Source organism: Anolis carolinensis, unplaced genomic scaffold (genome assembly GCF_035594765.1).
Source record: "Anolis carolinensis isolate JA03-04 unplaced genomic scaffold, rAnoCar3.1.pri scaffold_12, whole genome shotgun sequence".
NCBI classification, from domain to species: Eukaryota; Metazoa; Chordata; class Lepidosauria; order Squamata; family Dactyloidae; genus Anolis; species Anolis carolinensis.
In genome coordinates this window covers 6,970,094-6,983,409 of record NW_026943823.1, presented here as the reverse complement: position 1 = coordinate 6,983,409, position 13,316 = coordinate 6,970,094, and the positions used below count along the sequence as shown (strand labels likewise).

Below are 13,316 nucleotides of genomic sequence, written 5' to 3'. Positions count from 1 at the left end.
AGAAGCCACCCAGCAGGATTGTAACACATCTGGGTGTCCCCTGGGCAACGTCTCTGTAGACAGCTAATTCTCTTGCACCAGAATTGACTTGCAGTATGTTCTCAAGTCATTTCTGACACGATTTTTTAAAATTGCTGTCCCCAACATCAAGTTTTCATACCACTGTTGTCAAGGGAAAGTCTGATGTCTGGCCTGCAGGGAAAGGGCTGAATCAGCCTTCTTGGACTGGAACAATTATAGTTCAAGAACCAGAAATATGATTGTCTGACCACTTTTTCTTGGAAATGGAATGCAGAAACCCTAAATTTTTCATTCACCCAAGCCTGGAGACAGACTAGACATGTCTCAATTGAACCTGGGATCTTTTTACTAAGTTGGATTTCTGTACTGATTTTGTATTAATTTTTAAAGCAGTGATGTATTGATGAGGTAGTTTGTCTAATGTTTTAATCCATTTGAATAAATAAGCAGGTTGTAACAGTAATGGCTGTGATGAAGGTGTATTGGGAAAATATAATACTTGTATTGGAAACTATATATTGAATGTAATCATATTAAGAAATAGGAATAGGAAAAATGTAATCACAAGCAGATTGTGTGCATATAGTCCCAAAATATACTCTGCTCAGGAAATAACCATCTCCCCATAAGCAAAAGACCAAAGTTCACCCTAAGTGCCAGAAACATATGTTAAGTGTCAACAAGAATAGATAAGCTAATGGACAAAAGACAAATTAAGGCTTTTGGGATGTCAAGATAAGACCTGGCGCCATGTAGGAGTGCTAATGACTCCCTAAAAGCTAGGATAAGGGGGAATTCCTCAATTAATGAGAACCCCCAAGAGCCTAGATAGGAATTCCTTAGATAAGGCCTAATGGAGGGTCAGAGGTCTTGAAAGTAACCTATATTTTAGGAAAATGCAAAAGTAGCTTTTAGTAAAGTGCAAAGTAAGACTTTCTTGACACTAATTGGTGATGGATAATGCCTATATGATGCAGGTAGATGGAGGGAAATTTATTTATTTATTTATTTACAGTATTTATATTCCGCCCTTCTCACCCCGAAGGGGACTCAGGGCGGATCACATTATACACACACAGGGCAAACATTCAATGCCCATAAACACATCAAACAGAGACCGAGACAGACAGACGCAGAGGCAATTTAACCTTCTCCTGAGGGGATGTTCAATTCTGGCCACAGGGGGGAGCAGCTGCTTCATCATCCACTCTGACGGCACTTCCTCATTCCAACGTTGTAAATTAGTTAAACTTGCATCCCCACTTTTTTTATAAGTGGTACCTTATTTCCTACTTGATAGATGCAACTATCTTTCTGGTTGCTAGGTCAGCAACGAGCAGGGGCTATTTTTTATTTTTAATTGACGGGTGCTCACCCCGCCATGGGCTGGCCTCAAACTCATGACCGCATGGTCAGAGTGATTTATTGCAGCTGCTCAACAGCCTGCGCCACAGCCCGGCTCTCAATGGTATAAAAGAACCTGTGTTTCTTTGTTCAGGACCCTTTTTCCTGGAGACAGGAGGGTCTATATTCTCTCTGACCACTGAGAATAAACATCTCTTTTTCTACAGCCACTGGAACTCTCTTTGTCTCATTATCTCAAACCTTTGTCTGCCATTTCAGCTGGAATGATAAGGAGTTGTAGTTCTCATCTGGAAAAGGGATTTTGGCAAACTTTGGCCCTCTGAGTGTTTTGGACTCCCACAATTCATAACAGACTCAGACCCTTCCCCTTTCCCCCCTCAGCCACTTAAATCGGACAGCACAAACCAGGTTTTAATTGAGAGAAAATGGAAGAAACCTTACTCATCCATTTCCCATTCTGCTGCTGTTAAAAACAGGAGCCTGACCAAGTGCCAAACCTATACAGTCAGGACCTTTTAAGCCTTTATAAGCTTTGCGCAATCTATCCAATCACTTCTGTTGCAAGCTTTCCTGAAGGACTGTAAGCTGTTGCAAGACGAAGAATGGTGTCTCCTCAATGTGTTTGCTTGTCTAGTGGCGAGAAGGCAATACATGGGCTTTTAACAGAGCACAGGAGCCAAGGAAAAGAAATAACTTGGCAACGGAGCCGGGGAAGGAAAGAGTCTCCCCTGTTGTCACTCCACTCACTGTGTGTAACTTCTCCAGATGAACTACCCGTTGCCAAGTGCAGAGAATGTGGAAAAACTGCAGCTTCTGCTATTACGACCACAAGAGTTATATTTACTCATCTCTGGAGATGGCCCGAACCTCAAATATTCTCTTTTCTTCTCTAGCAAGGCAGACATCATTCATCAGGAGGCTTCCTTTGCTCACACTGTTTTGTAACAAACAGACTACACAGCGTGGGGATTGGCAGGCACCCAACTCCCAAACTTGCACAAGCAGAAAAACCTGATCAGATAAGCCGCAGACACAACACTGCAAAGTGTGCAAACTTTTTCAGTTGCTTATCTCCTTAAGTTTCTCCAACAGTGTTGGATCTTTACAGAAGAGACCCGGTCATGGCATTTTGTGGCCCGACTGTGGTATTCTCTGGAGGGCAATCCAGTGCCCAAAAAGAGACAAGAGCTGGTTCGAAAACAGATACAGTAGAGTCTCACTTATCCAACATAAATGGGCCGGCAGAATGTTGGATAAGCGAATATGTTGGATAATAAGGAGAGATTAAGGAGAAGCCTATTAAACATCAAATTAGGTGATAATTTTACAAATTAAGCACCAAAACATCATGTTACACAACAAATTTGACAGAAAAAGTAGTTCAATATGCAGTAATGCTACATAGTAATTACTGTATTTACAAATTTAGCACCAAAATATCACGATGTACTGAAAACATTGACTACAAAAATGCGTTGGATAATCCAGAACGTTGGATAAGCGAATGTTGGATAAATGAGACTCTACTGTATAAATATTTGAGTGTGCTTTTTTATGGAAATCTAACTATCAGACACAAGGCTGCGGATGAGACAGAGAAGGGCAGCATGTATATATGAGCATAAGTTGACCTCATATAGAAGGTAAGGGCATGTTTGGAGACCAATAGAGAAGTCCCTAATGGCGCAGCGGGTTAAACTGCTGAGCTGCTTAACTTGCTGACCAAAAGGTCGGTGGTTTGAATCCGGGGAGCAGAGTGAGCTCCCACTGTTAGCCCCAGCTTCTGCCAACCTAGCAGTTCGAAAACATGCAAGTGTGAGTAGATCAGTAGGTATCGCTCCAGCAGGAAGATAACAGCGCTCATGCCAGCCACATGACCTTGGAGGTGTCTACGGACAATGCCGGCTCTTCGGCTTAGAATGGAGATGAGCACCAACCCACAGAGTCAGACATGACTGGACTTTATGTCAGGGGAAAACCTTTACCTTTACCTTAGAGAAGTTGAGGGTAAAACACAGGCCCCTTCTACACTGCCATATAATCCAGATGATCAAAGCAGTTTTTTTTATTGTGTCAGAAACTGAGAATTTAGTGCAAGTCGCTTCTGATGTGAGAGAATCGGCTGTCTACAAAGATGTTGCCCAGGAGACACCCAGATGTGTTACCATCCTCTGGGAGGATTCTCTCATTCCCCCGCATGGGGAGCTGGGGCTAACAGATGGGAGCTCACCCTGTTTTACAGATTCGAACTGCCGACCTTCAGGCCAGCAGTTCAGCTGGCACAAGGGTTTAACCCATTGTGCCACTGCTGCTCTATCAAAGAAGATAAGATTAGGTAAAGGTTTTCCCCTGACATTAAGTCCAATCGTGATCGACTCTGGGGGTTGGTGCTCATCTCCATTTCTAAGCTGAAGAGCCGGCATTGTCCATAGACACCTTCAAGGTCATGTGGCCACTGGCATGACTGCATGGAGCACCGTTACCTTCCTGCCGGAGCGGTACCTATTGATCTACTCACATTTGCATGTTTTCGAACTGCTAGGTTGGCAGGAGCTGGGGCTAATAGTGAGTGCTCATTCCACTCCCGGGATTTGAACCTGGGACCTTTCGGTCCGCAAGTTCAGCAGCTCAGCACTTTAACACACTGTGCCACCAGAGGCCCCCCATCAAAAAAAGATAATCTACATTATATGCTTTGAATTGGATTATTGCTTTGAACTTCCATATAATCCAGTTCAATGTGGATTTTATACAGCTATATATTCTGGGTTATATGGCTGTGTGGAAGGGCCCCTTGTCAACATCAGATATAAATGCCAGTTACTTTTAAAACTTTCCAAGCTCTACATGAGGTAGGATTTTGGTCTGATTCAAGAAGGATTGCAGATCCTCTTACTGCCGTAAAGCAAAGCCCTTCCTTTCTCCCTTTTCTGGGGCTTACCTTCATGCCATGTGGAGGAGGCCACTTTTGCCCAGAGAAGCAGCAGGATGGGGGAGGCTTTTGGAAGCATCTTAAGGTTAATCCGCTGTAGAAGAAAATTCAGGCTGAAACCAAGGACAAGAGGCAGGAGGTTAAACTACAAGCAGCAGGGACAAAACCAGCACCTCCCATTAGAACCAGTATGTTGGGGGGAAAGAAATCAGGTACTGAAAGTGTAGGTAGTAAGAGAATACAGTAGAGTCTCACTTATCCAACATAAACGGGCCGGCAGAATGTTGGATAAGCGAATATGTTGGATAATAAGGAGAGATTAAGAAAAAGCCTATTAAACATCAAAATAGGTTATGATTTTACAAATTAAGCACCAAAACATCATGTTATACAACAAATTTGACAGAAAAAGTAGTTCAATACACATTAATGCTATGTAGTAATTACTGTATTTATGAATTTAGCACCGAAATATCATGATATATTGAAAACATTGACTACAACAATGCGTTGGATAATCCAGAACGTTGGATAAGCGAGTGTTGGATAAGTGAGACTCTACTGTACTGTATTTACGAATTTAGCACCAAAATATCACAATGCATTGAAAACACTGACTACAAAAATGCGTTGGATAATCCAGAACGTTGGATAAGTGAGACTCTACTGTAGTTAGGACAGAGGGCCATCATAAACAGAAGTCGCAACAGTCGGGTGCAATATAAAGTAACTTCCTGGGCCCCTTCTACACTGCCATATAAAATCCAGATTGGGTTGCTGTGAGTTTTCCGGGCTGTATGGTCATGTTCCAGAAGCATTCTCTCCTGACGTTTCTGGAATATGGCCATACAGCCCGGAAAACTCACAGCAACCCAGTGATTCCGGCCATGAAAGCCTTTGACAACACAAAATCCAGATGATCTGTTTTGAGCTGGATTATATCGCAGTATTCAAAGCATATAATAAGAATTATCTGATGTGATAATCTGGATTGTATGGAAGTGTAGAAGGGGCCTTAAAATGCCAAGGCATGCTCTACAAAATCAGCACCCCCAGATGTTGGTGGTTTCTATCGCTTTGCCAATGTGCAATGATGTTTAACTGTCCAAATGCTAGGCCTATCTCCTCATAACATAAGGCATGTTGGGCTCAGTTCGACTTATTTCCAGTAAATGTGCAGCTTTACACTACAATCCTTTCCAAATCTACTTCTAAGTAAGCACATTAATGGCAATCACTTCCATGTAAATATATGTAAACTTGAGCTTTTGATTTAGCAACCACGACTTTTAATCTGTGAAGCTGTTTGCTATGTTTCCTAGACTTAAATGGCAGATTGGCTTCATCTCAGGCTGAGGCTAGATTTACACCGGCATATAATCCGGTTCCTAAACCCAGATATAGTAGAGTCTCACTTATCCAACATAAATGGGCCGGCAGAACGTTGGATATGAGAATATGTTGGATCATAAGGAGGGATTAAGGAGAAGCCTATTAAACACCAAATTAGGTTATGATTTTACAAATTAAGCACCAAAACATCATGTTATACAACAAACTTGACAGAAAAAGTAGTTCAATATGCAGTAATGCTATGTAGTAATTACTGTATTTACAAATTTCGCACCAAAATATCATGATGCATTGAAAACATTGACTACAAAAATGCGTTGGATAATCCAGAACGTTGGCTAAGCGAATGTTGGATAAGTGAGACTACTGTAATCTGTTTCAGATTATATGAGTCTACACTGCCCCCGATGGCGCAGCGGGTTAAACCTGTTGAACTTGCTGACCGAAAGGTCGGCGGTTCCAATTCCTATATATATATAATATATAATATTAAATATATATATATATAATTTTATATATATATTAAATAATATTAAAATATATTGATACAGTACAATATAGTTATTTATTACCAGTATTGTACTCTGCTAATAATATAATATTGTATGTAAATTTAATTTGTAAGCCGCTCTGAGTCCCCTTTGGGGTGAGAAGGGCGGCATATAAACGTAGCAAATAAATAAATAAATAAATAAATCCGAGAAGCAGGGTGAGCTCCCACTGTTAGCCCCAGCTTCTGCCAACCTATCAGTTCAAAAACATACAAATGTGAGTAGATCAATAGGTACTGAAGGTAAAGGCGCTCCATGAAGTCATGCCGGCCACATGACCTTGGAGGTGTCTATGGACAATGCCGGCTCTTCGACTTAGGAAGTTAGGAGATGAGCACCAACCTGCAGAGTCAGACATGACTGGACTTAACATCAGGGCAAACCTTTACCTTTACCTACACTGACATATAATATAATTCAAAGCAGATCATCTGGATACAGAAACTGGATGATATGGCAGTGTAGATGGTGGCTCATTCCTAGATTAGTCGGTGAACATCTCTTAGCAACCATATGTTTCTGACAATAAATGTGTGCTCAGGATGGCAGCCTAACTACAATGGTGAAAACCTTAACCTATAAGTAACTATTAACTATATTATTTGTCTCCCCAGAACCTTTTTGGACCTTGTGCCTAAAGGAGCAAAAGACAGGCAAAAGCAAGGTGTCTCTTACCTTATTGGAGATGCATCTCAGCCCAACTGACCCCACATGCTCCTCGCCTTGAGTCCGCACAGGAAACCTCGCCTTCCGCCTCCTGAAAAAGAGCGGCTTGTTCCTTCAAGCAGGTCCCAGGCTCTGCTAACGCTGCCCAGATGTGGGCCAGCCAGCCTTTTGCCAGATGTTTGTTTAATGTTGTATTTCTGCTTAAGGGAGGCGGAGGAAAGAGCGCTGCGGCTGGTGGGGAAAAAGGGGCCCACGAGAAGAAGCAGGCCGCTCATAAAGTGTCTGCATCTGGAAAGCCTTACGAGCAGCCTTGCAACATCTCCAGCCCTCTTGAGCATCCCCTCTGGTGCCATTAAGGGAAACTCAATGAGTCATGGGTTCAGGGTTAAAAGAAAAGCAGAGTCAGTAAACCAGGAATAAGCAGTTTTCTAACCAAACTTTAACCTGGGAGGGAAACTGCCAACTTGGGGCCCTTGCTTGTCACAGATGCAGGTGAAATGTCAGGAGAGAATGCTACCGGAACATGGTGGTGCAACTGGTTAACCCTTTGTGCCAGATTAACCGTAATATCATATTATTATTAGTATTTTGTTATTACATTATAATATTGTTATGATAGGGTTGTTGTATGTCTTTCGGGCTGTGTGGCCATGTTCCAGAAGCATTCTCTCCTGACGTTTCGCCCACATCTATGGCAGGCATCCTCAGAGGTTGTGAGGTATAATAATAATATATTATATACACACATAATATTAATAACATGATAATAATATTAATATATACACATATAATATTATTAATAATATAATAATATAATATATACACAAATAATAATAATATACATTATATACACATATAATAATAATAATAATAATAATAATAATAATAATAATAATAATAATAATATATTGTCGAAGGCTTTCATGGCCGGGATCACAGGATTACCTCACAACCTCTGAGGATGCCTGCCATAGATGTGGGCGAAACGTCAGGAGAGAATGCTTCTGGAACATGGCCACACAGCCCGAAAGACATACAACAACCCTGTGATCCCGGCCATGAAAGCCTTCGACAACACATTGTTATGATATATTATTATTGGGTTGTTGTATGTCTTTCGGGCTGTGTGGCCATGTTCCAGAAGTATTCTCTCCTGACATTTCGCCCACATCTATGGCAGGCATCCTCAGAGGATCCCATACCTCACAACCTCTGAGGATGCCTGCCATAGATGTGGGCGAAACGTCAGGAGAGAATACTTCTGGAACATGGCCACACAGCCCGAAAGACATACAGTAGAGTCTCACTTATCCAACATAAACGGGCCGGCAGAATGTTGGATAAGCGAATATGTTGGATAATAAGGAGGGATTAAGAAAAAGCCTATTAAACGTCAAATTAGGTTATGATTTTACAAATTAAGCACCAAAACATCATGTTATACAACAAATTTGTCAGAAAAAGTAGTTCAATACGCAGTAATGCTACGTAGTAATTACTGTATTTACGAATTTAGCACCAAAATATCATGATATATTGAAAACATTGACTACAAAAATGCGTTGGATAATCCAGAACATTGGATAAGCGAGTGTTGGATAAGTGAGACTCTACTGTACAACAATCCTGTGATCCCGGCCATGAAAGCCTTCGACAATATATTATTATTATTATTATTATTATTATTATATGCGTATATAATGTATATTATTATTATTTGTGTATATATTATATTATTATATTATTAATAATATTATATGTGTATATATTAATATTATTATCATGTTATTAATATTATGTGTGTATATAATATATTATTATTATACCATTATTAATATTATATGAGTATACAATATATTATTATATTATTAATATTACATGTGTATATAATATATTATTATTATACCATTATTTATTAATTTATTTATTTGCATCACTTTTACCCCACCCTTCTCACCCGTAGGGACTCAGGGCGGCTTACAACAGTTGGCAATTTTCATTGCCCAGAACACATTCAATAAAACAATAACAAAATCAATAAACATTACAACAATACCACATCAATTAAAAACTCTATTAAAACATGAATTATAAAATTTTAAAATGCATATGTAGTTAAAGTATTAATATTATATGTGTATATAATCTATTATTATGTTATTATTAATATTATATGTGTATATAATATATTATGTTATTAATATAAATGTATACAATATATTATTATAAAATTCCATTATTAATATTATATGTGTAAGTAATATATTATTAGCATAGCACAATATTAGTATTGTATATTTTATTTATTTATTTATTTATTTGCGACATTTATATACCGCCCTTCTCACCCCGAAGGAGACTCAGGGCGGTTTACAAATATATATACATACAATATATTATATTATACAACTATATCGCAATATTATTAGTAATATTGCATGAAATATAAATATACAATTATAATAGTGAATTATAATTATTATTACATTGTATTACATCATAATATCATTAATATTACATGTATATACAATGTATTATAATATTAGTATAGTATAATATTATTATATATCATTATATCATTAAATTGATACAGGAGACATGGTATATTATTATATTACATTATTATATTGTACCTCTATAGTGCAATATTATTAGTATTAATATAGGTATAATATCAGATACAGTAGAGTCTCGCTTATCCAACGTAAATGGGCCGGCAGAACGTTGGATAAGCGAATATGTTGGATAATAAGGAGAGATTAAGGAATTAATCTATTAAACATCAAATTAGGTTATGATTTTACAAATTAAGCACCAAAACATCATGTTATACAACAAATTTGACAGAAAAAGTAGTTTAATACGCAGTAATGCTATGTAGTAATTACTGTATTTATGAATTTAGCACCAAAATATCATGATGTATTGAAAACATTGACTACAAAAATGTGTTGGATAATCCAGAACGTTGGATAAGTGAGACTCTACTGTATAGGTGACGGGCGCCATCTGTTGGCATTACATTGCCTTCTGGAGCCAGGAAAGGGGCTCCTTGAAGTTTCGGCACCGTTCGGCTCTTTTCGGAAATGTTCGGGCGAAGGGAACGGGGTTTAACGCCTCATCGTGTCTTTTCGGACATTTCCGGAATGTTTCGGCTCCGGGGAGGCTTGTTATCGGGCGGGCGGTGGGCGGAGCCGAGTCTCTTGACTCAGTTCGGCACTTTCCGGAAAGTCTCGGCCGAAGGAGCGATTGTGGGGTTTTGGGGGGTGTTTTGTGTGTGTGCCATGGCGTCTTCGTCGCGGAGGCTGCAAACCAAGCCGGTCATCACCTGCCTCAAAAGCGTCCTCCTCATCTACAGCTTCGTCTTCTGGGTGAGCCGGTTGGGAACAAAAGAGGGAAGTCTATACGGCAGAATTAACGCGGTTTGATACCTTATTACATTGGGTTTTGGATTGGTGGGGTTTGCGCGGCAGGGGAGGCTGCAGACGTGGCAAAACTTTGCAAAAGTAGTCCTGGGATAAGTTGCAGATCATTGAAGTTGAAGTGGGATTAAACTGGGTTAACTTTACAGTGTGGTAGAGACAAGCAGGGAAGTGTCGCAGGGAAATTATAATCAGGGAATGCATTGCTCACTTCTTGCTCTCAGGATGGAGGAGAGAGCTCTTCCTTTGTTCCCATCTCCATTGAAACCAATACAGTTTTCAATATGGTGTGAAGTAGGGACTATAAGTCCCATCATCCTTGTCCATTGGGTTGTGGAGGATGAGGTATGTGGTCCAAAGCATGGTTGTGTAACAGAACATCAAAGAAAGGTCAAAATGCCCCCCTGGCAATGGATTTCCTCTCTCTTTCTCTCTCGCTGTCTGTCTCTTGTTTCCTTTCTTTGCCTGTTTGATTGATGGGAAGAGCAAATCAGATGTGGAATGCACTCAATAATCCCTCTGCTTTCCTCTCCTTTTCCCATTGCTGCTCCAGGCCCTGCAACCAGGTGAGTTTATTTACCCCTTAGAATGATGCTCTTTCTCTCCTTCCATGTGACAACAAGTATGGGCTTGATCCCAGAAAGATGCCTTTCTTGTTTTGTCTGAATCACTGGGTTGCTGCGAATTTCCCGGGCTGTCTGGCCATATTCCAGATGCATTCTCTCCTGACGTTTCGCCCACATCTATGTCAAGCATCCTCAAAGATTGTGACATCTGTTGGAAACTAGGCAAGTGGGGTTTATATATATATCTGTGGAATAATGTCCAGGGTGGGAGAAAGAACCCTTGTCTGTTTGTGGCATGTGTGACTGTTGCAATTGGCCACCTTGATTATATTTATATACAGTAGATCAGGGGTCCCCAAACTAAGGCCCGGGGGCCGGATGCAGACCTCCAAGGTCATTGACCTGGCCCCTGTCCTAAACTTTAGACTTAGGGTTGACCTAAGTCTACCTGGTCTTTGGAGGTCTCTTTGCTTAGCTACAGCCTTAGGAGACCATCTAGGTGGCTTCTGGAGGTCACTTTCTTTATCTATGGTCATATGAGACCATCTAGATCAGGGGTCCCCAAACTAAGGCCCGGGGGCCGGATGCAGCCCTCCAAGGTCATTGACCTGGCCCCTGTCCTAAACTTTAGGCTTAGGGTTGACCTAAGTCTACCTGGTCTTTGGAGGTCTCTTTGCTTAGCTACAGCCTTAGGAGACCATCTAGGTGGCTTCTGGAGGTCACTTTCTTTATCTATGGTCATATGAGACCATCTAGATCAGGGGTCCCCAAACTAAGGCCCGGGGGCCGGATGCAGCCCTCCAAGGTCATTGACCTGGCCCCTGTCCTAAACTTTAGGCTTAGGGTTGACCTAAGTCTACCTGGTCTTTGGAGGTCTCTTTGCTTAGCTACAGCCTTAGGAGACCATCTAGGTGGCTTCTGGAGGTCACTTTCTTTATCTATGGTCATATGAGACCATCTAGATCAGGGGTCCCCAAACTAAGGCCCGGGGGCCGGATGCAGCCCTCCAAGGTCATTGACCTGGCCCCTGTCCTAAACTTTAGGCTTAGGGTTGACCTAAGTCTACCTGGTCTTTGGAGGTCTCTTTGCTTAGCTACAGCCTTAGGAGACCATCAAGGTGGCTTCTGGAGGTCACTTTCTTTGTCTATGGTCATATGAGACCATCTAGATCAGGGGTCCCCAAACTAAGGCCCGGGGGCCGGATGCAGCCCTCCAAGGTCATTGACCTGGCCCCTGTCCTAAACTTTAGGCTTAGGGTTGATCTAAGTCTACCTGGTCTTTGGAGGCCTCTTTGCTTAGCTACAGCCTTAGGAGACCATCTAGGTGGCTTCTGGAGGTCACTTTCTTTTATCTATGGTCATTTGAGACCATCTAGATCAGGGGTCCCCAAACTAAGGCCCGGGGGCCGGATGCAGCCCTCCAAGGTCATTGACCTGGCCCCTGTCCTAAACTTTAGGCTTAGAGTTGACCTAAGTCTACCTGGTCTTTGGAGGTCTCTTTGCTTAGCTACAGCCTTAGGAGACCATCAAGGTGGCTTCTGGAGGTCACTTTCTTTGTCTATGGTCATATGAGACCATCTAGATCAGGGGTCCCCAAACTAAGGCCCGGGGGCCGGATGCAGCCCTCCAAGGTCATTGACCTGGCCCCTGTCCTAAACTTTAGGCTTAGGGTTGACCTAAGTCTACCTGGTCTTTGGAGGTCTCTTTGCTTAGCTACAGCCTTAGGAGACCATCTAGGTGGCTTCTGGAGGTCACTTTCCTTATCTATGGTCATATGAGACCATCTAGATCAGGGGTCCCCAAACTAAGGCCCGGGGGCCGGATGCAGCCCTCCAAGGTCATTGACCTGGCCCCTGTCCTAAACTTTAGGCTTAGGGTTGATCTAAGTCTACCTGGTCTTTGGAGGCCTCTTTGCTTAGCTACAGCCTTAGGAGACCATCTAGGTGGCTTCTGGAGGTCACTTTCTTTTATCTATGGTCATTTGAGACCATCTAGATCAGGGGTCCCCAAACTAAGGCCCGGGGGCCGGATGCAGCCCTCCAAGGTCATTGACCTGGCCCCTGTCCTAAACTTTAGGCTTAGGGTTGACCTAAGTCTACCTGGTCTTTGGAGGTCTCTTTGCTTAGCTACAGCCTTAGGAGACCATCTAGGTGGCTTCTGGAGGTCACTTTCCTTATCTATGGTCATATGAGACCATCTAGATCAGGGGTCCCCAAACTAAGGCCCGGGGGCCGGATGCAGCCCTCCAAGGTCATTGACCTGGCCCCTGTCCTAAACTTTAGGCTTAGGGTTGATCTAAGTCTACCTGGTCTTTGGAGGCCTCTTTGCTTAGCTACAGCCTTAGGAGACCATCTAGGTGGCTTCTGGAGGTCACTTTCTTTTATCTATGGTCATTTGAGACCATCTAGATCAGGGGTCCCCAAACTAAGGCCCGGGGGCCG

General features: G+C 41.9%; 2 protein-coding genes across 4 annotated transcripts in view; one reads left to right on the top strand and one right to left on the bottom strand.

Annotated features, from left to right (window-relative positions):
- The window catches only part of srpx2 (sushi repeat containing protein X-linked 2), a 29,303-nt gene extending 22,064 nt beyond the window's left edge, over positions 1–7,239 (bottom strand). For both annotated transcript variants that reach the window (XM_062964085.1, XM_062964086.1), the window contains exons 1-2: positions 6,898–7,239; positions 4,328–4,431 (exon numbers count right to left, since the gene is read on the bottom strand). In XM_062964085.1, coding sequence (XP_062820155.1) covers positions 4,328–4,397 — 70 coding nt within the window. In that variant the 5' untranslated portion in view covers positions 4,398–4,431; positions 6,898–7,239. The remainder of the gene's footprint in view (positions 1–4,327; positions 4,432–6,897) is intronic.
- Positions 7,240–10,077: 2,838 nt separating this feature from the next.
- tspan6 (tetraspanin 6) overlaps positions 10,078–13,316 on the top strand; it is a 45,676-nt gene continuing 42,437 nt past the window's right edge. Inside the window, exon 1 of one of the 2 annotated variants that reach the window (XM_062963716.1) lies at positions 10,078–10,259. In XM_062963716.1, coding sequence (XP_062819786.1) covers positions 10,173–10,259 — 87 coding nt within the window. In that variant the 5' untranslated portion in view covers positions 10,078–10,172. The remainder of the gene's footprint in view (positions 10,260–13,316) is intronic. The other variant, XM_062963715.1, reaches the window with a different exon arrangement.